Source organism: Megascapheus bottae, chromosome 28, assembly GCF_031878675.1.
Source record: "Megascapheus bottae isolate mThoBot1 chromosome 28, mThoBot2.hap1, whole genome shotgun sequence".
NCBI lineage: Eukaryota > Metazoa > Chordata > Mammalia > Rodentia > Geomyidae > Megascapheus > Megascapheus bottae.
In genome coordinates, this window is record NC_143536.1 from 2,631,926 (window position 1) to 2,657,428 (window position 25,503).

The 25,503-nt window shown below is 52.6% G+C and overlaps 2 protein-coding genes across 6 annotated transcripts in view; one reads left to right on the forward strand and one right to left on the reverse strand.

Annotated features, from left to right (window-relative positions):
* Positions 1 to 7,351, forward strand: Rilpl2 (Rab interacting lysosomal protein like 2). 2 transcript variants are annotated; one of them, XM_090319897.1, is made up of 4 exons: positions 1 to 509; positions 2,523 to 2,674; positions 4,769 to 4,911; positions 5,714 to 7,351. In XM_090319897.1, exons 1-3 carry the CDS (start codon positions 162 to 164, stop codon positions 4,878 to 4,880), a joined length of 612 nt encoding a protein of 203 aa, XP_090176023.1. In that variant the 5' UTR covers positions 1 to 161; the 3' UTR covers positions 4,881 to 4,911; positions 5,714 to 7,351. The 2 variants fall into 2 exon arrangements, with proteins under 2 accessions (XP_090176023.1, XP_090176022.1); XM_090319896.1 differs by having other exon boundaries at positions 4,769 to 4,876.
* The window catches only part of Kmt5a (lysine methyltransferase 5A), a 22,211-nt gene continuing 3,401 nt past the window's right edge, over positions 6,694 to 25,503 (reverse strand). The window contains exons 2-8 of one of the 4 annotated variants that reach the window (XM_090319893.1): positions 21,817 to 21,938; positions 21,117 to 21,273; positions 15,262 to 15,481; positions 14,575 to 14,662; positions 9,032 to 9,091; positions 8,477 to 8,667; positions 6,694 to 8,366 (exon numbers count right to left, since the gene is read on the reverse strand). In XM_090319893.1, the coding sequence (XP_090176019.1) occupies positions 8,156 to 8,366; positions 8,477 to 8,667; positions 9,032 to 9,091; positions 14,575 to 14,662; positions 15,262 to 15,481; positions 21,117 to 21,273; positions 21,817 to 21,938 (1,049 nt within the window). In that variant the 3' untranslated portion in view covers positions 6,694 to 8,155. Of the gene's footprint in view, positions 8,367 to 8,476; positions 8,668 to 9,031; positions 9,092 to 14,574; positions 14,663 to 15,261; positions 15,482 to 21,116; positions 21,274 to 21,816; positions 22,034 to 22,189; positions 22,388 to 25,503 lie in introns of those variants that run through there. The other 3 variants (XM_090319892.1, XM_090319894.1, XM_090319895.1) reach the window with 3 other exon arrangements.

Below are 25,503 nucleotides of genomic sequence, written 5' to 3' on the forward strand. Positions count from 1 at the left end.
GGGCCCCACCCCGGCCCCCCACGGCTCCCAGGCCGCGGCCCCCCAGCGCCCCGGGACCCCCTTCTCCGCGTCCTTCTTCTCGGTCCCGACCTCGTCCTGGGGGACGCTGCGCGGCGGCAACTCTTCGGGGCCTGGGGGGGAAGTTCCACCCTGCGAGACTCATGGAGGAGCCCCCGCTCCGAGAGGAAGAGGAGGAGGAGGAGCCGGAGGAGGAGGAGGGGGACGCGGCGGGCCCCGAGGGCGCCCTGGGCAAGAGCCCGTTCCAGCTGACCGCCGAGGACGTGTACGACATCTCCTACGTGGTGGGCCGCGAGCTGATGGCCCTGGGCGGCGACCCGCGGGTGGCGCAGCTGCAGTTCAAGATCGTCCGCGTGCTGGAGATGCTGGAGGCGCTGGTGACGGAGGGCGGCCTGGCGGCCGAGGCGCTGCGCCTGGAGCGGGACAGCCTGCGGCGCGAGGTGGAGGGGCTGCGCGCCGGGCGCCCGGCCGGCGGCGGCGGCGGCGGCGCGGTGAGTGAGTGCCGCGGGGCCCCGGGACAAGTCACGCCGCGCACGCGAGCGCTCCCCGCGGAGCGGCCTTTCCCGTGGCTGCCCGGACGCACGGTGCGCGGGCAGACTTGCTTCCGGCTGTGTCGGGCGAGCACTGGTCCTGGAAACTGAGCACCTTGAGTCACTGCACCACGAATGGTTTTCTGGGGTAATCGGAGTCTCACAGAGCCAGGAGCTGCTGGCTCCCGCCTGTCCTCCTAGCTCCTCAGGAGGCTGAGATCTGAGGATCGTGGTTCAAAGCCAGCCCGCACGGGAAAGTTCTTGAGACTTTTGCTTTTCAGGGCTTGGGGCTTGAAGACTTGAATTCTCTGGGCTTTGTCACTTATCCCTGAGCTTCTTTTGCTCAAGGCTAGCATTCCAGTGCTACTCACGGTGTCCTTCCTGCTTTTATTACTTTCTTTTTTTTTTTTTTTAAGTAATTTATGGAGATAAGAGTTTCACGGACTTTCCTACCTGGCTGGCTTCACAGGAGGCTGAGATCTGAGGATCACGGTTCAAAGCCAGCCCAGGCACTAAAGTCCAGGAGACTCTTTTTTTTTTTTTTTTTGTGCCAGTCTTGGGCTTGGGCTCAGGGCCTGAGCACTGTCCTTGGACTTTTCTCAAGGTTAGAGCTCTACCACTTGAGCCTCAGCACCACTTCTGGCTTTTTTTTTTTTTTTTTTCCCCCTATGTATGTGGTACCGAGGAATCGAACCCGGGTCTTCGTGCATGCTAGGCGAGCACTTTAAACACTAGGCCAAACTCCCGGCCCCCCAGGAGACTCTTATCTCCAATGAACTACCAGAAAGCCAGAAGTGGTGCGGTGATAGGGCAGTAGCCTTGAGCTGAAGAGCTCAGGGACAGCACCCAGGCTGTTCAAGTCCCATGACTGACCAAAAGAAAAAACAGAAACAAATTCTTTGCTGTTGTTGCGGTGCCTGAGGCCCGATAAGCAGCTGCTCTGTGGTGGAGCGCTCCCTCTCCCGCCTGTCTCAACATCACTTCCTCCTGAGTCACGGAGACAGCTGATTCGCGAGGGGCCTGCCTGCGGTTTGGAGATGAAGTTCCCTGCTGCCCTCGAAGCCCTTGCCCCATCTGGGTTATTTTCAGTATGATCACAAGCTCTGGGTCGGGGAGACCCATCATATGGGAGAGTGGTGCACTGTGTAGGACCTTGCTGACTTCCTGTGTGGAGCAGGCCTAACGTCGGACAGTGGCATCAGGCAGATGACATGGCACATTTCCTCCTGACCACAGCCCTCAGTTGGTGTGGTGGCTCATGGCTGTCTTCCCAGTGACATGGGAGGACGAGACTGGAAAGGTCCTGGCCACAGGCCAGCCTGAGCAGAAAGGTCACAAGACCTTACTCTGAAACCTAGATGATCAAGGTTCAAAGCCAGCTAGGGCAGAAAAGTCTATCTCCAACAAACAAGCACACTGCTGGACTAGAGGCACGGCTCGAATGGTAGAGTGCCTGCTCTGAGCAAGACAAACCAAGTGAGGCCTGCTGTGAGCAAGAAAAACAAGTGAAAGCTTGAAGACCCTGAATTCAAGCCATAGTACACACACACACACACACACACACAGATACACATGGCTTAAGTAGTAATATACCTGCCTAGCAAAAGTGAGATCCTGAGTTAAAACCCTAGAATCACCAAAATAACGAGTGGGAGTGGAGCGTGAAGTAAGTGTGCCACTGACAATCCTGCCTTTGATTCCAAGGATCCTGGGTTTTTTTTCTTGGAGAATTTGTTTGTTTGTGTTCTCTATGCTGGGGAGTTGAGAGTTGAGTTTTTTTTGTTGTTGTTGTTGCTGTTTTGTTTTGTTTTTTTTTAGTCTGTGGTGGGGCTTGAACTCTGGGCCTGGGCACCATCCCTAAACTTTTTTCTATGTATGTGGTACCAAAGAATAGAACCCGGGTCTTTTTGCATGTTAGGCAAACACTCTACCACTAGGCCAAACTCCTGGCCTCCATAACATCTTTTCTTCCAGGTGAACCTGGGACCAGAAAAATTAGTGGTGGACCTGACAGATCCCAACCGGCCCCGCTTCACCCTGCAAGAGCTGAGGGACGTGCTGCAGGAGCGGAACCAGCTCAAGTCGCAGCTGCTGCTGCTGCAGGAAGAGCTGCAGTGCTATCGGAGGTGGGCTCAGGGCTGCACACAGCACTTGTCTTTACTGCCTGGTACCAGACCCCATGGGGACAGCAATAGATAGTGACCATCCACAGTCTTGTAGGAGAGGCGTGTTATCAAGAAGGAAGTGCCGGGGCCGGGAGTTTGGCCTAGTGGTTAAAGTGCTTGCCTAGCATGCATGAAGACCCGGGTTCAATTCCTCGGTACCACATACATAGAAAAAAGCCGGAAGTGGTGCTGAGGCTCAAGTGGTGGAGCTCTAGCCTTGAGAAAGTCCAAGGACAGTACTCAGACCCTGAGCTCAAGCCCAGGACTGGCAAAAAAAAAAAAAAAAGAGAAGGAAGTGCCACTCGAGTGGGTGGCACAGGGCTGTAATCTCATGCTCAAAAAGGAGTAAGCAGGAGGGTGACGGTTTGAAGCCAGCTTGGGCAAATTTAGCATACCCCATCTCAGTCATTAAATGAGGCATCGTAATCTGAGCTACTCAGGAGGCTCAGATCAGTTTGAAGCCAGCCTATCTCCAATTACCAGCAAAAAGTTAAACAGGAGGTGTGACTCAAGTGAGATGTGTCAGCCATGAGCAAGACACAGTACTACAAGTAATACATAAAGGAGCTGAGCTATACTGGCACACATCATAATCCCAGTTATTCAGGAGATGTAGATAGAAGATTGGGGTCCAAGTCTGGCTCCCTTTCCATAGTATACAATTAATGCAAAAAAGGCATGGCTCAAGTGGTAGAGCACCCGCCTAGGTGTGAGGACAAGGCTGTGAGTCTACACCACAGCAAAAGAGGAAGGCAGGAAAGCAGGAGTGGGAGGAGGGCAGGAAGGGAGGAAGGCGCGCAGCCTACAGTGGAGAGCAATTTCTCTTTTTTTTTTTTTTTGCCAGTCCTGGGCTTGAGCTCAGGGCCTGAGCACTGTCCGTGGACTTTCTCAAGGCTAGAGCTCCACCACTTGAGCCATGGCACCACTTCTGACTTTTTTCTATGTATGTGGTACCGAGGAATCGAACACAGAACTTCGTGCATGCTAGGCAAGCACTCTACCACTAGGCCAAACTCCCCTCCCCAGGAATTTCTCGTTTTCCTGCTGGGAACCTGATTCGTGGACCGGCCTGCCTTCATTCCTTTTAACAAGTAGTCAGGCACCCGGTAGTTACAGAGAAACCGTGAGTGCTGGGGTTGAGGCCTGGGCAAGCAGAAGCAGGTTCCTCCTCAGCCTCTGGTGAAGGTGGCACAGCCACGATGTGTTCTTAGCACTACATTCACTTGCAGGTCCAAACTCAGACAGACAATGTGAGGACAGAAATCCCTGATCTAAGGCAGGTGATATAGTAGTTTCCAGTCAGCAGGGTGGGGTCCTACTCTAGCGAAGGATCAAGGTTCCAGGCCAGCAAGACTTCTTGTCATCCAGTTGCCACTGACTCATGCCTGTAATCCTAGCTACCCAGGAGACCAAGGTCTAAAAGACTGTGGTTCAAAGGCTGCCTGGATAGAAAAGTTTGATTAATATCTCCAATTAACAATAAAAAGCCCAAAGTAGAGCACCAGCCCTGAAAAAGCTAAGGGACAGTGCCCAGACCTGCACTCAGGCCCTAGTATTAGGAGCTCAAAACCACATTCATAGCCGGGCACGGTGGCTCACGCCTGTAATCCTAGCTACTCAGGAGGCTAACATCTGAGGATCAAGGTTCAAAATCAGCCTGGGCTCAAAAGGACCTGAGACTCCTATCTCCAATTAACCTCTAGAAAAGTGGGGTTTGGCTCAAGGGTAGGGTGGTATCCTCGAGCTGAAGAGCTCAGGGACAACACCCAGGCCTAGTACAAGCCCCATGACCCACACAAAAAAAACAAAAAAACAAAACCACATTCATGGCCGGGAGATTGACCTAGTGATAGAGTGCTTGCCTAGCATGCACAAAGACCCAGGTTCGATTCCTCAGTACCACATACATAGTAAAAGCCAGAAGTGGTGCTGTGGCTCAAGTGGTAGAGCTCTAGCCTTGAGAAAGTCCAAGGACAGTGCTCAGGCCCTGAGCTCAAGCCCAAAACTGGCAAAAAACAAAACCAAAACAAAAAAACATTCGTTTCTCTTTCCCAGTGGCCTGCTCCCCCCAAGAGAAGCTCCAGGAGGAAGAGAAAAAGACGGTGTGGTTAACAGGCCCAACGGTGCCGGTGGTGTGAAGGAGAGAACGGTCATGAGGAAGCTGTGAGTCACCTCGATGACAGCTGACAGAGGCTGGGGTGAGGTGCTGAGGGGAGGCCCTGCGGTCCCAGTGCCGCTGTGTATGACTGGGGCCTGATCCTTTACCGTGCTGAAGCTCTTTATTCATCTGAAAAATAGGGGTTTTAATGTTGCTGACTGCGCAAGTGAATAAATGAGCCAAAGATGGAAATTTCTAGAATAGCATCTGCCTCATCAAACACACGAAGCGATTTATTTTTTGCCAGACCTGGGGCTTGAACTCAGGGTCTAGACACTGTCCTTGCGCTTTTCTCAAGGCTAGGGCTCTACCGCTTAAGCTACAGAGCCACATGTATGTGGTATCAGAGAATCGAATCTGGTAAGCATGCTAGGTAAGCACTAGGCCAAACTCCTGGCCCCATCAAGCGATTTTTTAATTATTATTATTTTATTTTATTGTCAGGGTAGTTACATTTGTCAGGTAGTGGTACGTTACTTTTCACACATTGATACCCCTCCTGTGTGTGTTTGGGTGTTTGCGGGTCATGGGGCTTGAACTCAGCCTGGGCACTGTCCCTGAGCCCTTCAGCTCAAGGCTGCTGTCCTACCCTAAGCCAAGCCCCACTTCACATTTTCTAGAGATTAATTGGAGATAAGAGTCTCAGGTCCTTTTGTGCCCCAGCTGGTTTTGAACCTTGATGCTCAGATTTCAGCCTCCTGAGTAGCTAGGATTACAGGCGGGAGCCACCATGCCCAGCTCCCCTTATGTGGTTTTGTCCCCCTTTCCCTCCCTCAATCCCATCAAGTGATTCTTGACCTCCTGCCTGCAAGGTCACCTTACATTCTGTCTCCTCTTTCCAGTTTTTCTTTCCGGTCAGGGAAGCAGACCTAAATCGATGGACATGAGCAACGCAGTGGCCCTCCAGCTTGAGAAGACAATCACCAAGGCAACTTCCAGAACCATCTCTGTTCCATGTAGCCACATCAGGCTTGCACATGTGTCTCCCAGGAGGAAGGAGCTGGGCTCCCTGGCTCCTGGGCTGCAGAACAGAACAAAGAACCTTCGGGGGCTTCCTCCGGCCTTGCCTGCCTGCAGAGGCCTCACGTGCACATTGACGTGGCCACAGCTGAGCCTGGTCTTCAGAGCGCCAGGAAGCTCCGTGGACTTTCCAGTGGTGGCTCCACTGATGTCAGTGAAGATGTGTTCACCTGACTCTCCTTACATTGTTTTGTATTAAAGCAGAATGACTTTTATACTTTTAGAGGCAGCCAGCGTGGCTGGGGTTTGGGTATATGCCTATAGACTCGGTAGACCCAGAGTTGTAGGCCAGGCTGGGTACCAGTGACTCCTGCCTGCAATCTTATCTACAAAGTAAACATTAAAAGTAAATAAATGTAAAGAAAAACAAGGAGCTCTGTGTTCTGGGAACATGGTCCAAAACACAGACTCCTAGCTCTGCAGGACAGTTCTCAACTCAGCCGCATGGTGCTGTGATCAAAAGGGATGGAAAAGGCTGGATGAGGGCGGCTCTGGTCTACAATCTTAACTGCCCAGGAGGTTGAAAACCGAGGAACATGATTCATTTCCAGCCTGGGCAGAGAGTCTGTGAACTTCTTATCTCCACTCAGAGCACAAACTTTGAGCAAAAGGCAGCTCAGGGATAGTACCTAGGCCAGGGCAAGAACCAGAAAAAGAGAATGCAAGCCCTACTTTTGAAGGGCTGGGGTCGCATGCTTAGGGCCCTGGGCTTAGGTCATGGCATCACAAGGCACTCCCCATACCTTGTTCCTCCCACCGCCTTAAACAGAGACACATAGGTGGCCTTGCCTGGCAATAAATATTTTAATTTTTTTTCATTTTTATGATGACAAATCATTTTCAAGTTTTATTTCCTTTTTCATTTGCTTAAGTACAAAGTTAAACCACAAATGGGTACAATCAAGCCATTTCATCTCATTTACACACCCTTGTCGGATCCTCCTCCAGTCTGACGATCACTGACCAGGCTCGCGGGGTTACGGGGGAAGACTTTCTTAGGTAGCACCGTGGTGAGGTCCAGGGTGGGGGATCGAGGACAGGGCCACTCCTCATACCTGTCTCTATTCACATTTACCTTGGCGCAGGGCAGGCAGGAGCCCTGGCCTGGAGTTGAGCAGTTTGAGAACTGGTCCCCACTGGCAGGGGAGGAGGCAGCCTCCGCTGCCTGCTGTCACCTGTCACACTCCGTGAACACCTGAGCTTACCCTCCGTCCCGGGCCATGGCTGGTGGTGGTAGCCAGGGCGGGAGTCCTCGGGTCCCGCTTCATTTCCTGGCTGTGTTCACAGGACACCAGGCTTCTGACAGGCAGAAGGCTCCACAGCAGGCCGGGAACTCCAACCCAGCTCAAGCGGGCGGGTGGGGCATGGCTAAGTAATTTCTGGTCCCACTACAAAACGTTATTGTTGATTAGAATAGAGTACCATCTCATTCTCTTCTACAAAAACAAAACCAAACCAAACCAAAAAAAGAAGACCCCAAATGAAACAAAAAACCGCAGCCACTTCACTCACTGCAAGACCTATATACATGGAAGTTGTTTTCTGTGGATTTTTGAATTTTTTTCAGCTTTTATTATTATTTCTTTAAAATAAACTCAGTGTTCACATTTCTATAAAGAGCCCCGTTTCAGGAAGGCCTGCCGGGGTGTGGAGCAGTGCCTTTCCCCGGGGCCTCCACCCTGACGCTCCGAGGCCAGGGCCTGGAGCAGTGGCCTCTGGGGAGGCGCTTTGGGGCCAGCCATGCTTCTTGCCAGCCAGCGCCGGTCAGAAAGCTTGAGAAAGCAGAGGGGAAGACTAGCTTACTGTGAAACCTTTTGAAAAAACATTCCTACTTCAATGTGTGCCTGCCGAGACACGAGAACAAGAGCTTGGAGACGTCCCGTCCAGGCCAGTTTCGGGCGCAGGGCCCTTGCCTGTTCCGGGACAGGGGTGGGGCACGCACGCCCAGCTTCCTAGTTCATGTCTGACTCTTCCTTCTAAAACCTGTGCTGAGTCCTGGACTGCATGCACGGGAAGCACAAACGTTCCACTTGTATGCAAAAAAAGTACAAAACAACTAGAATATAAAAGTTTTGGTAATATAAGGCCATCTGTTCAAGTCCACTCGGGAACCTGTAACAGATATTAAATACTACAGTGAGAAGGCATCTTAATATACTTTTTTTTTTTTTTAAAAAACATCTGAAGTAATCTGCTAAGATTAAATGTGTAAAAAAAATCCCTTCCCTTTGAGGGCACTTAGTCCTGGCAGGAGGGTGTTGCGGTCAATGCTTGAGCCACGGGTAGGCCTCAATGGAGGCTTTGCTGCGGTCGCCATAGTCGTACAGCAGCTCCTCCCCCGCCTCGATGTCTCGGGAGGCCACAAGGATGAGGTGAGGCACGCCGGCAATGTCGTGCAGCTTGGTCTGGCAGTTCCCACACTTGCTGTGATTGATCAGTCTTCCCAGGCGATTTGTCTCTCGAGTGGCGTCCACGCTGCAGGAGGGAGGGAGGGAGGGAAGGAGAAAGGGAGGGGACTGAGCGGACAGAGCCCCAAGGGGCTCCGCTCCCACCAGTGCTCCCACCAGCGGGGGCAGCGCGCTCACCAGTAGGTTTTGCTCAGGTACTGGAAGTAGTACATGTAGCAGCCGGTGGAGGGGTCCTGTGCGTACAGCGCCTCTCTCTTCTTGGCGTCAGTGATCTCGATGAGGTCCCCGTGGTACTCCACCACGAAGTCGCCACGGGAGAACCGCCTGGTGGCGATGACACCTCTGCCTTTGCCGTCAATAAGGTCAATCTGTAAGGAGGTGACCAGACAGTCGTGTCCCATTTTTGCCCTGCTCCTTCATCCTATTATGGCAGCCCTGGCCCTCGGCAGAGGCCTGCCACCCAGGGCTGCGCCATGCACACCAGGGGCTGGGCTGTGCGTGCACAGCAGGGAGGTGCAGTGTGTATTCCTGGGGGGGGAGCCGCTTGCTGGGGAGGGACGACGGCTCTCAATGTCACTGGAGTGCATACTTCCAGAATGGTAAGGCATGAGCACTTTGCAAGCCAGTTTGTCTGCCCTACAGTGAGCAGAAGAGGTCAGAACGGGGTGGCGGCCTCCTCCAGCTGCGGGCTGCAGTGAGAGCGGATGCTGGCAGAGGGGCGGCTGTCCTTACCTTCATGCCCTCCTCCTTCCCGCTGTCAATGAGCTCGTCTATCCTCCTCCTTTCTTCTGACTGGGTGGAAAGGGAGGGGAAAGAGGGTGCAGTGTCAGTCTTTGCTCTCACCACACTGAAAGTGACACAAGCTCTACAGTGCTGGGCCGGGAGTTTGGCCTAGTGGTAGAGTGCTTGCCTAGCATGCACGAAGACCCGGGTTTGATTCCTTGGTACCACATACATAGAAAAAAGCCGGAAGTGGTGCTGAGGCTCAAGTGGTAGAGCTCTAGCCTTGAGAAAGTCCAAGGACAGTGCTCAGGCCCTGAGCTTGAGCCCAGGACTGGCCAAAAAAAAAAAAAAAAAAATCAAAAATCAAAAAACCTCCACAATGCTATTTCCCAGTGGCACTGAAGTCCTAAGTGTCCTTCTCCTCGAGGACCTGGCTGGTCATCTGTCATGCAGACCCCTTCCACCAGCAAGGGCAGGGGTGCCCAGCCAGGGGTCGGAGGCCTGCTATAATGTGGGTCTTTTGTTTGCTTTGGGTTATTTGTTTATTTTTGTGGGTCATGGAGCTTGAACTCAGACTGGGCGCTGTCCTTGAGCTCTTCAACTCAAGGCTACCACCCTGTCCTTGAGCCAAGCCCCACTTCCCCTTTTCTAGAGGTTAATTGGAGATAAGAGTCTCAGGTTCTTTTGTGCCTGGCTGGCTTTGAACCTTGATCCTCAGATCTCAGCCTCCTGAGCATCTAGGATTACAGTGTGAGCCACCACCTACCCAGCTTTGCTTTGGGTTTTGAGACAGGATCTGACTGTGTAGCCTAGGCTGGCCTTAAACTCTCCTGTCTGGGCTTCCCAGCTTCTGGGATTTTGGACCTGGTGGCACTGAGGGTTGAACTCTGGGCCTTGTGATCACCCGGCAGGTGCTCTACTCCGTGGACTACTCCTGCACTAGTCCTTTGTCTGGATCCTCAGCATCCCCAAAGCCCTCGGCATTCCCCTATGTGGGAGACAGGAGAACCTTCAGGAGGGGAAGCCTACTGCGTGATCATTCGGATGGCCCTTGAAGGGGCCAGCAGAACCTCAGCCTCTTCCTCTCTCTTGCTCCCCAGCCATGACCTGCCTTACCCAAAGCAATAGTGGCCAACAGAGAATGGACTGGAGCCTCAAAACTCAACAACAACAAAAAAGCCACTCCTCTTTAGAAAAGCTGTTTTGTCAGGGATCAGTGACAGGGATGAAAAGCTAACACTTGGCCTTTATTTTCTTATTTTTTTTGCCGTCCTGGGGCATGAACTCAGGGCCTGGGCACTGACCTTGGACATGTTTTGCTCAAGGCTAGAGCTCTGCCAATTGAGCCAAAGCACCACTTCTGGCTTTCTCTGGGTATGCAGTACTGAGGAATTGAACCCAGGGCTTCATGCATTCGAGGCAAGCACTCTACCACTAAGCCACACTCCCAGCCAACACTTGGCCCTTAGATGTGCTGTGTGACCCATTAGTAGCCTCAGTTCTCAAACCTCAGCCTCCAGCGAGGTGCCAGTGGCTCACACCTATAAATCCTAGGGACTCGGGAGACTGAGATCTGAGCATCAAGGTTTGAAGCCAGCCCGGGCAGACAAATCTGAGAAATCCTTATCTCTACTTAACCAGCACAAAGCCAGAAGTGGAAGTGTGACTCAAGTGGTAAAGAACCAGCCTTGCTAGAAAAGCCAAGTGAGAGCTTTGCTTTTTCCTAACCAGCTTGCATTCATTCTACTACTTAGGCCAAACCCCTGGTTCTTGGTTTTGAGTGTTTGAGGCTGGCAATGAAGCAGGATCCTCAGATCTCAGCTTCCTGAGTAGCTGGGTTAGAGGTGTGAGCCACCAGCACCTACTTGTGGGTAGGGTAACGTAAGATGATGGTGATGGAAGAGGATGGGGACCAGATCTATGAGACATAACTGTCTTCATATATTCTCCATAAATCAAATTATGAAAATAAAACTCCAAAGACAGCTGGGCACTGGTGGTTCATGCCTGTAATCCTAGCCACTCAGGAGGTTGAGATCTGAGGTTCGCAGTTCAAATCCAACCCAGGCAAGAAATCCAAGAGACTCATCTCCAATTAACCACGAGAAAACCAGAAGTGGCACTGTGGCTCAATGTGGCAGAGGACTAGCCGTGAATGAAAGAACTCAGGAACTGAGTGCCCAGGCCTTGAGTTCAAAAACAAACAACAAAAGATGTCCACTGCTTTGGAGGTAAAATCCAAACTTTCTGCTACCCGATGACCTCAGGTAGAAAACGGCCCACCTCCCAGCCCGTGCAATCCCTTACACATGCCCCACCTCCACAGCCAGCTCCCCACAAAGCAGAGTCTGGTGTTGCCTCTGTCGTAGGTGGCCTTTCCCCCTTTCCTCAGGACTTGGTCAAAGCCACTTTCTCTCCTCCCTGACTACTGAGGCTCTGTGAGCCAAGACCTCACCAATCTACCAAACAACTCTACCTTTAGGAATGGAGATGGTGACACAGGTGACCCTGGAAGGCAGCAGGCGCAGTGCATGCTGGCTGCACAATTATCCATGGAGCATAGTGGATGTATAAACGGGACAAGATGTGGAAACACCCAGTGAGGCAACTAGAGGGACTGGACAGGGCTGACAGGGGCCAAACTGAGCCGGGATGGGCTAGACATGGCACTCACAGCCAGCCAGACATGGAGCACCGAGTGTCAAGGAAGCGTGGGCATCTTTTCAAGCCCATGCTGGGTTCAAATCTTGAGGCCCAGATTGCTCCCTCCTTGCCCTGGACCTGGTCCTGGGCGGGGCCCTCTCCCATCTGCTCTGTCTCCACACACAGCCAGGTCCCTTGACAGTCCAGCATTTCCACCTCCGCTTCTCTGGCCCCTCACTTGGGCAGAAGGTTACTAAGCCAGGACTAACAGAAGTGCAGCACTCAGGCCCAGACAACATCCCAGCCAGAGTGCACTGCGTAGCGAGAACACACATAGTGGGGGCCGGGGTGGTAACAGGGCAAGGGCTCAGAGCCTGCAGGCAGGCTGTGCAGCGGCTGTTCCCGGGTCACTGCTTCAACACTTGGCAGGCCTGCACTGCAGCCTCTCCTCCTCCCAGCCAAGAGCCTAGCATTCCATTAATGAGGCAAATTCGCCCGCTCCCGCCTGCCATGCTCCAACAGGCTGGCCAGGAGGAGTTCTGGGTCCTGTGGCCTGGCACCACCTCCCGCTGCAGTGCTGCCACTGAGTGAGACAGCAGGGTTTGCCACCGTCAGCAGCGTTTTCTAACAGCCCGCTCTTGGCTTAAAGAATCGGCCTTTTTCTGGAAATAAAGCTGAGGTAGCTGATTGGGAAAGAAAATGAACCCCATTTTTGTTCTCTCTACAATCTTGTCAATTACAGGAAACAGAAATACTTTGCAACTGAAGGCTCACCACAGTAGGGCTGAAACTGACAGTGGAAATGCTAAATCTGCCCAGGGTCGGGTCCTGCTATGTCCAGTGGGAGAGTGGTCCCGAGGGCCCCGGCTTGGCTGGTGGCTGACCAACAAGAGCCTGGCCACCTCCAGGGGCTGCAGGACAGGCTGTCCGCCGGCCGCCAGCCTTCCCTCCCGGCCTCTGCACATTCCCAGCTGTGAACAGACAGGGACGGGATGGCAGGAGCGACGGCACTGGGAGACAGTGACGGCCACCACGTGCCAGGCGCTGGTCTTTGTGTCCTACACCTATGAAGCCTTCTCTTCCTTTTGATTTTTTTAAAAATATATATTTGTTGTTGTTGTTGTTGTTGTTGGGCGTGGGGGCTTGAACTCAGCCTGGGCGCTATCCCTGAGTGCCTTTAAAAAATTTTTTTTTTTCCAGTCCTAGGTCTTGAACTCGGGGCCTGAGCCCTGTCCTTGGACTTTCTCAAGGCTAGAGCTCTACCACTTGAGCCTCAGCACCACTTCCAGCTTTTTTCTAAGTATGTGGTACCAAGGAATCGAACCCAGGTCTTCGTGCATGCTAGGCAAGCACTTTAACCACTAGGCCACACTCCCGGGCCTTCTGCCAGCTTTTTCTAAGTATGTGGTACTGAGGAATCAAACCCAGGTCTTCATGAATGCTACATAAGCACTTTACCACTACGCCAAACTCCCAGCCAACTCTGAGCGATTTTGCTCCAGTCTAATGGTCTACTACTTTGTGCCATAGCACAAAGCCACGTCCTAAGTTTCACAGACTTTCCTGCCCAGGCTGGCTTTGAACCACAATCTTCGTATCTCAGCATCATGAGTATTGAGGATTACAGGTGTGAGCCACCAGTACCCATTCTTTTTTCTTCTTTTTTTGTCTGTTATGGGGGTGGGGCTCTGGGCCTGGGCACTGTCTCTGAGCTCTTTTATTCAAGGCCACAGCTGGGCTACCACTTGAGTCACAGTGCCACTTCTGGTTTTCTCGTGGCTAATTAGAGGTAAGAGTCTCATGGGACTTCTAGGCCACCAGCACCCAGCACACCCCTCCCCTCCCCCGCCTTTTTGTTTTCCAATCCTGGGCCTTGAACTCAGGGCCTAAGCACTGTCCTTGGGGTTTTCTTTTTCTTTTCTTTTCTTTTTTTTTTTTTTTTTTTTGCCAGTCCTGGGCTTTGAGCTCAGGGCCTGAGCATTGTCCTTGGACTTTCTCAAGGGTAGAACCACTTGAGCCACAGCACCACCTCTGGCTTCTTTTCCCCCCTATGTATGTGGTACAGAGGAATCGAATCTGGGTCCTCGAGCATGCTAGGCAAGCATTCTACCACTAGGCCAAACTCCTGGTCCCTCCTTGGGTTTTCTTAAGGCTAGAGCTCCACCACTTGAGCCACAGCACCACTTCTGGCTTTTTCTATGTATGTGGTACCAAGGAATTGAACACGGACCTTGGTGCATGCTAGGCAAGCACTCTACCACTAGGCCAAACTCCCAGCCCACCTTTCTTGTTTTTTTGAGACAGGGTCTATGTAGCCCAGGCTGGCCTCAAACTCTTGATCCTCCTGCTTCACCCACTTACTGGAATCCTTGCAACTCCACTCATATTCCCATTTTACTCAGGAGCTCGGAAGCCCGGTACGCAGAGGGTCAACCTGAGCCTGTACTAGCAGAAAGTGGCTCTCAGACATATGGAAACTCCCAGATTTCCAGTAAGACAAACCCAACAAGAACAGGCAGCCTTCCCTCCAGGCCTGGGCAGTCCCAGACTCCAAATGGCACCACTAACACATCCTGGAAAAGCCATGGTTACAACAGCACTTGGCTTTGATTCCAAGCTCCAGATTACAAGGCTCCTTCACAGAGGCGTCTAAATTAAGCAAGCCTCCTGGTGATTCCTAAGAAGACAGAGCAAGCTTTGTGACAACCACTGTGGAGTGAAGAGGAAACCAGGCCACAGCGGCGGCCGAGAGGCTTGCCCCAAGATGACACGGAGCAGGCTTGGAGTACACACCCTCCCACCTCCCAAGGTGACACCAAGCAGACTCAGGGGGGCAGACTCTCTTCCCCCCAAGATAACAGAAAGCAGGTTTGGGGGCTGTGCCAAGCTCTGAGGTGAACCAGGACTACCTGCAGCTCAGCTTTGCTCTTCCTCGAGCTCCTTCGAACAGGGTAGAAGTCTGTGAGTTTTCGGTTCTGTTGTGGTTTTCCTTGAGCTCTGGATGAGAAAGGAAGAGGAAGTTTAAGACTGAAGCCAAATTCGTACCCAGGGGTACCTGAGTCCCCAGGAGGGACTCAGGTAAACATGTCACTTAAGCACCTGTCCCCCACTGGAGCCTCACTGCAGGTGAGCGCAGCTACCTCGGGGTGGGGGGAGCTCACATTCAAGGCCAGGCTGCTCAGTCTCCCGTTGGGAGGGGCAGGGAAGGTTGGCCTTGAACTCTGACTATGCTGTAGTGAGATACAGACTAATAATGGCATCAGGATGACTCGGGGGATCTGAGCCGTAGCTGGAAGGGAGGCTGAGAAGCAAGGGCCTAGTCCCGGGGGGCCCGAGCAGGTTCAGCAGCCACACAAGCCCAGCTGCTGTTAGGAGGGGAGCCCAGGCAACTTTTTTTTTTTTTGCCAGTCCTGGCCTTGAGCTCAGGGCCTGAGCACTGTCCTCAGACTTTCTCAAGGCTAGAGCTCTACCACTTGAGCCTCTGGACCACTGACGGCTTTTTTTTCCCTATGTACCAAGGAATCGAACCGGGTCTTCGTGCATGCTTAGGCAAGCAATCTACCATTAGGCCAAACTCCCAGCTCCAGGCAACTTACTTTTTCCGAGGAGCTGTCTTGCCTTTGAGAGCCTTTTTCAGGGCTTGCTTGGCAACAGCTACATTGGTAGTATCACAGGAAGAGGGTGACGTTTTTGGAGATTCTGCTGCTTCAGATTTTTGGTTTGGAAAAGGTGCCAGGGGACCTCTCCTGGCGTCTTTGATCTTCTGTTCCTCTGATTTCATGGTGCTTCGTATCACGTTCCCAGCATTTCTTTTCTCTGCAGCAGGAGGTGAGGAAGACAGAGGCTTATTCTATACTCTGGCCCTCAATTCCTCTCTTTTTATTTTGGTAGATCTTGGGGATTGGGTGCTGTTCTTTTGTGTTTAAGATTAATGCTCTCACACTTTGGGCCACAGCTCTATCTCTAGTTTTGGGGTGGTTAATCAGAGATAAGAGTCTCACAGACTTTTCTGCCCGGGCTGACTTTGAATCATGATCCTCAGATCTCAGCCTCCTGAGTAGTTAGGATTACAGGCGTGAGCCACCAGTACCCAGCTTTCTGGCTCCCAATGTCTAGATATCATCTGGCAGAGAAGGGCAGTGAGTATCAGGGTGCAGTGCCCAGGGCCTGCATAGCCTACATAGCCTAATGTGACAACAATCCGGGAACTTGAACTCAGGGCCTGTCCTTGGGCTTTCTCAAGGGTAGACCTCTACCACTTGAGCCACAACACCATTTCTGGCTTTTTTTATATAGGTGGTGCTGAGGAATAGAACCCAGGTCTTTGTGCATGTTAGGCAAACACTCCACCCCTAGGCCACACTCCCGCTCCTCTAGTTCTTTTTTATTCATAACCTGCATGCTGTCCCTGAGCTTTCTTTGCTCAAGGCTAGCACTCTACCACTCTAAGCCACAGCTCTACTTCCGGTTTTCTTCTGGTGACTCATTGGAAAATCATGGCTTTTTCTGCCTAGACTGGCTTCGAATCACGATCCTCAGATCTCAGTCTCCTGAATAGTTCGGATTACAGGCGTGAGCCATCAGCACCCAGCCAGGGTCTAGTTCTTTGACTGAAGAATGGGGAAGAGGACTTGTACTTCACCTCTGGACATGGGGCAGAGCCTTTACAGCCACGAATGCTCAACTGGCTGCTTTCAGGAAGTGGGACCACAGAACAACGAGAATAGACCCAATTCCCAAAGCATGGGCCAGTCGGAGCAAGGGACACAGTGGACGCTTCCCTAAGGGCTATCCAGTAAGCTTCCTGTCATATTGTTTTTGTGTGTGTGCTAGTACAGAGGGCTTGAACTCAGGACCTCACATTCTCATTTGGCTTTTTCACTAGAGGCTGGTATTCTACCACTTGAGTCACACCTCCATTTCCAGCCTTTTGGTAACTTAACTGGAGGTGATTCACACAGACTTTTACGGCCTGGGTTGCCTTTCGGTCACAAATGTCAGATTTCAGCCTCCTGGGCAGTGGATACACCGGTGTGAGCCACTAGTCCTCAGCAACCGTGTTGGAGTCTTCGCTGAATGAAGTCTCCTTCTAGTAGGAAGGGGCTGGCGCTCCTGGGTTCTCAGAGTAATATCGGCAGATCATGAGTCACACTGCAAACAGCAGTACGGACAGCCTAGTACATCAGAGCGTGTCAACTTTTTCAACTTTTCTGTTGGTGGTGGTGGTTGTGGGGCTCGAACTCTGGGCCTGGCCACTGTCCTGAGTTCTTCAGCTTAAGGCTAGAGATCTACCACTCGAGACACAGGGCTACTTCTGGTTTTCTGGTGATTAATTGAAGATAAAAGAGTCTCACAGAACATGGCTTTGAACCATGATCTTCAGATCTCAGCCCCTGAATACCTAGGATTACAGGCATCAGCAACTGGAGGCTGTCAACTTTTTAAAAAAAATAAACAATTTTCCCTTTAAAATAAGTAAATAATAAAACCACTGGCAGAATATATGGGCGGGCGCGGTGGCTCACACCTGTCGTCCCAGCTACCCAGGAGGCTGAGGTCTGAGGATCCAAGTTCAAAGCCAGCAGGGGCACAAAAGAATCTTAGATATATCTCCAATTAACCTCTAGAAAGGGGGAAAGGGAGCTTGGCTCAAGGGTAGGCTGGTAGCGTGGTAGCCTTGAGCTGAAGAGCTCAAGGTCAACGCCCAGGCCGAGTTCAAGCCTCATGACCCCAAGACAAAAAACATAAAGAAAAAAGAGAAAAAATAAGGAAGTTCAACATAGTAGCAATGGGAGCCAGCTACTCCACGCTAGACATTTAATTAAGAATACATGTCCACAAAGCTCTGTACCTTAGTGCAGCAGAGTAATCATAATAGGAAAAAGAGCAAACACTGCCAACGGCCACAACCTGATGAACAGCTGAACAAAATCTGGTCTATCCACGCAGTGGACTATGACTCAGTCACCAAGAGCCAACAAAGCACTGCCAGAGGCTACAACTCAGAAGAGCCTTGAGAATGACCATGCTAAGGGAAAAGAGCCACACAAAAGGCCACATATTGTGTGAGCATCCACGCAGGCAAGGCAGAGGAGAGGAAATGGGAAAAGACAAGCTGCTTTTGGAGGTGATGACACGCTGTGGAACTGGACAGTGGTAATGGAGATATACCAGAACCAGCACACTGTACACACAAAACCAATAAACCCGGGCTGCACAGGACAGGTCAGTGGTAGGGCACTTGCACAACACGCATAAGGCCCTAGGTTTGATCCCTATCACAAAACATAAACTAAGACATGAGAACTATAGAGCTCAATAAACAAAAGAGAAAAATAAGCCAGGAGCTGGTAGTGCACATGTGTAATCAATCCAAGCTACTCACGAGGCTGAGATCTGAGGATCCCGGTTCAAAACCAGCCCGGGCATAGACAGTCCATGAGACTCTTATCTCCAATTAATCACCAAAAAACCAGAAGTGGTGCTGTGGCTCAAGGGGTAGAGCACAAGCCTTGAGCCGAAGAGCTCAGGAACAGCGCCCAGGCCCAGAGTTCAAGCCACACAACCGACAAAAATAAGTAAAAATAAATAAATAAATACATAAAACCCACTCAGGTCATTCTGACTTGCTCATATTCTTTCTTGGGTGGACCCAGGAGGCGCAGCAGCTGGGATAGGCCGTGGGTGCGTGGCAGGGCGTGACCCCCGGGACCATCACACGTGAGCTCAGTCTGTGCCATGGTGGTCAGGAGTAAGAACAAAAGTACAACAGACCCCAAATTCTAACTGTGCCATGTGGTAAAACCAGGAGTCCAAGAAACTAGCTAGGGAGAATATCCATTCTGTCCCAGTCTGAAGTGGACATTCCAGAGACTATCCTTGTTGCTGGGGGCAGGTGGTGCCCTAAATGGTGAAGGAACCTGGATGTAGAGGGGGAGTGCGTCTGCATCCCTGCTGTACTGGATCTTTCAAAAGGCCCAGTGGTTCAGAAAGGAATCCCTTTTCTCCTAACTTACAGGAGAGACAACTGAGGTTCACAAAAGAGCAGCAGCCTGGCCCAGACCCTGCTTTCCCAGTCGTAGTTAGGGTTAGATTTTGAAACCAAGTGAGATAATTTTGGCCCATGTACTAAGGGCCAGAAGGGTTAGGAATAAGCAGGGCTGCAGCCTGGTCTGATCTGGACCCAGAGGCCAAGATAACCTTCATGACTAAGCCTTTCGAGGAAACATCTCGGTGGAGCTGCTCTGCACTTTGAAGCAAGCCTTTAGTGAAGTACACAGCAAACTGTAACTTGGTAGACCCCTCACCCCTACATGCCCCTGCCTGTTCCACCCTGAAGCTTTCTCTCTCTTTTTTTTTTTGGTGGGTTGAAGGGCTTGAACTCAGGGCCTGGGTACTGTCACTGAGCCCCTCTCTGTGCTCATTGCTAGCACTCTACCACGTGAGCCAATGTCCCTTTTGTCTTCTGATGGTTAACTAGAAATGATTCTCACGGGACCTGTTCTGCTTGGGCTGGCTTTGAACCGTGATCCTCAAATCTCAGCTTTCTGAGTAACTAGGATTACAGATGTAATCCACAGACATCAGATTTTTTTTTTTTTTTGATAGTTCTGAGGCTTGAACTTGGGGCCCAGGCACTGTCCTTGGGTTTTCTCAGGGCTAGCACTCTACAACTTGTACCACACCACCACTTCCAGCATTTTCTGTGTATGTGGTAACTAAAGACTCGAATCTAGGGCTTTGTGCATGCTGGGCCAAACTCCTGCTCCCTCCCCCTTTTTTTTGGTGCCTATCCTGGGGATTGAACTCAGTGCCTTGGCACTGTCCCTAAGCTTCTTTTTGCTCAAAATTAGTTTTCTATCATTTGAGCCACACTTCTGGATTTTGGAGATTAATTGGAGGTAAAGAGTCTCAGGGACTTTCTCTGCCAGGCTGGGTTTCCAACAATGGTGCTCAGATCTCAGAATTACAGGCATGAGCCTGGCTCATTTCTGTTTTTTGTTGTTGTTGTTTTTTTTGTTTTGGGGGGGGGAGCTTACTGGCGATAAGAGTCTCATGCAAGCTGTAAGCTGGGGGTGGGGGGCCTCACGCCTGTAATCCTAGCTACTCAGGAGGCTGAGATCTGAGGATGGAGGCTCAAAGACAGCCTGGGCACTAAAGAACTTGAGATTCTTATCTCCAGTTAACCACTAGAAAATGGGAAGTGGTGCTGTGCCTCAAGGGGTAGAGAGCAGTAGCCTTGAGCTGAAGAGTTCAGGATCAGTGCTCAGGCTCAGAGTCCAAGGCCACTGCCAAAAATAAATAAATAAATAAATAAAAAATTAATGGCTTTCCTGCCCAACCTGCTTTCAAACCATTAGCCTCAGAGCTAGAGCTCTACTATCACTTGAACCACAGCTCCATCTCTAATTTTTTTTTGGGGGGGGGGGATCTGGGGCTTGAACTCAGGGCCTGGGCACTGTACTTGAGCTTTCTCAAGGTTAGTAGCACTCTACCACTTGAGCCACAGCACTGTTTCCAGCTCTTCCTGAATATGCAGTACTGATTAATCAAATTCAGGGCTTCCTGAACGCTAGGCAAGCACTCTACTACTAAGCCACACTCCTGGTCCAATCTTTTTAACTTATTAAAGGGTAATTTATTAAAAGTAAGAATCTCATGGACTTTCATGATGGGGCTGGCTTTGAATCATAATCCTTATATCTCAGACTCCTGCGTTGCTGGGATTGCAAGCATGAGCCACTGCATCCAGCCCCATAGAAGCCTTGAAAGTGAGTATCTGGACAAGAGCATGGCACAGGTAGAGAGGTACAGGAGGCAGATTGTTTGCAGTGCCAGAAAGAATTTTTAGTAACTGAATTTTCTGGTTCAACCCCTGCTGCGGGTCCCCCCACCCCTTACTGGGCTGGGGTTTATGCCTTCTAGGCAAGTACCACTGAGATCTACCCCAGCTCCACTTGATACTTTAATTTAAAAATCTCAGCACAGTACAGCCTGCTTCGGAAAATAACAAAACACCTGAATGGAAAGAAACTGTAGAATGGGGTCAAGGGTACTTGCCATAAAAGGGAAGGAAGTGGATGTCTTGCATTCACACTGGGACCGCCTGTCCATACACCCCGGACTCTCCACCTCTGCATTAGCAGTTATGAGCCTGTCTAAGGGCAGGGCAGGTGTGCTACTTTTGCAACGTGGCAAGAGCCGCCTACAGGATGTGCTAAGGCTTGTGCAAGCAGGGAGAACCAGTCCGACCAACAGGGCCCACACCCTGAGATGAAGGATGCTTTTCACCAGTTTTTGTTTTCTGGCAGCAACATAGGCTAAGGTCGAAATCGCACTTGTGGGAATGGAGAAAAGGCTAGAAAAACATGGAACCCACAGGCATTCTCACAGAGAAGAGGGGCTTCGGCCACCTGACCAGCTGGTCCAAATAGGCCCTGTGGCGGCTCACCTTCTCGCTTCTTGTAGATTCCTAATGGTTTCCCCTGGCACTTGGCTTCGTTGTGGTGAGCAACTGAGTTCTCTTCCTGAAGGGGGGAACGCATTCCAGAGCATTTGCTGGGGCTCATGTAGGAATAGATCTTTGACTGCCCGGCAAACACGTTCTCCTACAAAGACAAATTAGAATTCTGAAAGGCGCTCGCGGAGGAAGCAGCTCGCACAGCAGCGCGGCAGGGGAGGTGAAGACAAAAGACGAGCCGGGCCAGCCGGCGCCGATCCCCGGAGCAGGGCAGCCTGGACGCCCGGCCCGCCCGAGGGCAGAGGTCCCGCTTCCCGTGGCTCGCGGGGACACGTGGCCAGCAACACACGCTGGCGGAGGAGCAGCTCGGCCGCCGCCGCCGCCGCGGGGAGGAGGCCGCCAGCCCTCCGCCCAGGCCTTCCTCCCAGGAGCCCGGCCGGGCCACTCCCAGACCAGGCCCGGCCCCGGCCGCGGGAGGCTCGCCGGGGCGGAACCGGCCGGCCGGCGGCTCGGAAGGGGGGCCCTGGCCGGGCCGCGCACGCCCCGGGCCCGGCGCCCGGCGGCCGTCCGGCCCCTGCTCCGGCCGCGGGGTCTGGGGGGGAAGCGCGTCAAACTTTCCCGAGGTGAAGCCCTGCCGGGGTCAGGGCGGAGCCGGGCCGGGGCGCGGCCGGGCCGGAGGGTGCCTGCTTACCCCGTCGGTGCGGGGCCTCCCCGGGCCCCTCCGCTCCGCCATCTCCGGGCCCGGGGCCGTCGCTGCCACCGCCGCCGCCGCCGCCGCCGCCTCCACCGCGCGGGGCTTGGACATCTTCCTGCCTGGAGAGGGGGACCCGGGGGAAGCGGGGAGGGGCGCTCAGGGCGCGGGTGGCGGGGCGGGGAGCGGGGCCGCGCGGCCCGGGCGCCGCAGCCGTGTCTCGAGGGCCCGGCCGGCGGCGGAGCGGCGCCCGCGCCCGGGGAGGCCGAGGCCGAGCGGCCGGCCGAGCCGGCGGGGCCCCCGCGCCGCCCTCCCCGCCGCCCGGGCCTGGAGCGCCGCCCGCCACCCGCGCGGCCCGGCCCGACACACCCACCTGCAGCCCCGCCAGGCCCATGGCGGCCAGCCCCGCGCCCTCGCCGCCCTCGCCGCCGCCGCGACCGGGCCACCAGCGCTGCCGCCGCCGCTGCTGCTGCTGCTGCCGCCGCCACCAGCGCCGCCGCGGCGCCCCGGGGAAGGGCCGGCGGCGCCCCACGGCGCCCCCTTCCCCCATGGCCTGCGAGCAGGGCCGGGCACCCGCGCGGCGCGGCTCCCGGGCCGCCCGAGCCAGGGAAGCAGGGAGGGAGGGAGGGAGGGAGGGAGGGAGGCGGGCGGCGTCCTCCGCGGCCGGCCCGCCCACCGCCGGGCTCCCGGCCCGCGAGGGCGCTGGCGGGGCGGCTGCGCGGCTCCGGGAGGGAGGGGGAGGGAGGAGGGGCGGAGCGCGCGCCGCCGCCTCCCAGCCCGGCTCCCGCGCGCCCCCTCGCGCGCCGCCCCGGCCTCCGCGTCGGCCGGACGACGGGCCGTGCTGGGGGGCCCCTGCGAGGCCGCCCCTGGGCCGGGACCGCGGACCCCGGGACCCCGTCCGGTTCTGGGGCCGGGCACGGGCGGAGGTCCGGGCGGAGGGCGCCGCCGGCGGGGGGGCCGCCAGGACCCTCAGCCGAGGAGCCCCTGCATTCGTGCAAAGTCGTAGATGCCAACCTAAGGCCCTGCGAGGTGGCCGGGGTCTCACAAGAGCCCAGCCACGCCCCGACCGCTCCCGGGCGGCCCAGACTCAGCATGGCGGGACACCTTCCAACCACAGGTAAAGAGCTGCCGTAGCCGTCCCTCCGTCCAGCAAACAGGTTTAGGTGATGGAGCCACCACCGCAGCGCCTCCCAAACCGATGCTTCCAGGCAAAGACGGCCGCTACCACCACACAGCAGCTCCGGGAGATCAGTGGACGGGGCCCGAACCACCGGAGGCCAGGACAGTGGCTCCTCCCTGCCATCCCAGCTACTCAGGAGACTGGCATCTGGGGTCAAGGAAAGTTGAGCGATTCCTCCCTCCAATTAACCACCAAAGAGGGAAAAAACTCAGGGACAGCACCCAGGCCCTGCGTTCAAGCACCACTACTGGCACACACACACACACGTGCAAAAAAAAAAAGATTATTTGGCCATGAGTTTGGCCTAGTGGTGAGTGCTTGCCTAGCATGCACGAAGGCCGGGGTTCGATTCCTCGGTACCACATACACAGAAAAAGCCAGAAGTGGTGCTGTGGCTCAGTTGGTTGAGCTCTATTCTTGAGAAAGCTCAAGGACAGGGCCGGGAGTTTGACCCAGTGGTTAAAGTGCTTGGCCGGGAGTGTGGCCTAGTGGTTAAAGTGCTTGCCTAGCATGCATGAAGACCTGGGTTCGATTCCTTGGTACCACATACATAGAAAAAAGCCGGAAGTGGTGCTGAGGCTCAAGTGGTAGAGCTCTAGCCTTGAGAAAGTCCAAGGACAGTGCTCAGGCCCTGAGCTCAAGCCCAGGACTGGCAAAAAAAAAATAATAATAATAAGGCTCAAGGACAGTGCTCAGGCCTGAATTCAAACCCTAAGAAAGAGTACTATGTTGTACCAACAGGGCTCTAAAGTGACTTTGTGATGCTTATGATAGACCATATGGAAATGCCTCTGTCTGAAGGCAGATGACAGTTGCAGTTGTTGCCAAATTACTATAGAAAACATGGCTCTGGAGCACAACGTCCTGCCCAGGTCACAGAGCTCACATTTCAGCTCATCCTCCATAGACATACCTTTCCCCAAATACAGGGGGTACATTGTAAGTTTAGACTTATTCTCTTGAATACTTAAGATAAAGCATTCAGTATAAGTTTCAAAACAGTGCTCCCTTTCCTTAAAGGTGTTTATATGTATGTAACACTATACACTGTCACAGAAATACAGGCCTGGGGAAGTAGCTCAGTGGTAGAGCACCTGCCTAATTGCCTACCTCAATCCCAGCACCACCAAAACAAATAAAACTCTATCTGAGCTGGACATCGTTGTTCAGGCCTCTAATCCCTGTACTCACCAGGCTGAGGCTGGAGGACTGACAGTTTGAGGACAGTTTGGGGTATATGGTGTGATCCTGTCTCACTCAAACAAAAAATCCAGAAATACGAATTAATATTAATGTTATCAAATATTCACGGAAACATAATTCCACTTTTACCAAAAATGAACAATTATGAAATGTTCACAATGTGCTAGGCCTTATAATACTGCATTATTTAAGAGTTCCAACAATTTATGGTTATTCTTATTTCACAGATGTGGAAAGTGAGGCTCAGGACAGACAAATCACTAATATAAGCGCTCTATAATCAGGAACTGATGGGACTCTGTGGGATATGAACCCAGCTGGACAATTTGAATGTACTTTATCATAAGGAATGCTTATTACATGTCATGATTTCGAGACAAACATAATTAACATACTGTTCATTCATTAGGACAGAGACCTGCCTGAACATAGAGCTGGGAAATGGAGAGGCCCTCCCCACCTGGCGAGGTCAGCAAGACCTCCTGGGTGACAGTGGTGATGGTGGATTTGGCCCTAGGAACCATGGGAAGGTTAGGGAGTAGTAGTGAGGATCACTTGGGAACCATTCTAGCTGCAAGGAGGTCATGAAAACTCCAGATAAAGAAGAAGAAGGAGAAGGAGAAGGAGAAAGAGAAGAAGAAGAAGAAGAGGAAGAAGAAGAAGAAGAAGAAGAAGAAGAAGAAGAAGAAGAAGAAGAAGGAACAGGTAGAAGAGAAGGTAGAGAGATAAAGATGGACCAATCTCCTTTAAAAAAAAATGCTTGCAAATTGAGCATGGCGATGGCACCCCTACAATTCTAGACCTCAGAAAGTTGAGGTCAGAAGCTGTAAGTCAGAAGACCGACTTTCATAGAGTTCCAGGTTAGTCTGGGCTACATTACTAAGATTCTGCCACAAAACCAAACTGAAACAACAATGAAAAGCTAACCAGCCAGCTATCAGTGGCTCCGTAATCCTAGCTATTCAGGATTCAGGAGGCTAAGGATCTTGCTTTGAAGCCTGCCTGTGTAAGAAAGGCCTGTGAGATTCTCATCTCCAATAAACTACTCAGAAAGAGCTGTAAGTGGCACTATGGCACAAGTGGTGGAGCACTAGCCTTGATCAAAAGAAGCTCAGAGTCAGCATGCAGGCTGAGTTCAATTTCAAGAACCAGCAGAAAATTAATAATAATAAAATAATAAAAATAATAATAATGTGAGATAAGTAACATGACTATATGACTTCAAAATGAAAATGAAATTGTCTGAATAATTTCTTTGCATGACTCAGTAGGACTCTTTAAGCCAGACCAGCTGGGTGCTGATA

Coding starts and splice junctions, on each gene's coding strand:
- Rilpl2 (XM_090319896.1), top strand. CDS start 162: ATGGAGGAGCCCCCGCTCCGAGAGGAAGAGGAGGAGGAGGAGCCGGAG. Junction 510..2,522: donor GCGGCGGCGGCGGCGGCGCG/GTGAGTGAGTGC, acceptor CTTTTCTTCCAG/GTGAACCTGGGACCAGAAAA. Junction 4,877..5,713: donor AGAACGGTCATGAGGAAGCT/GTGAGTCACCTC, acceptor TCCTCTTTCCAG/TTTTTCTTTCCGGTCAGGGA.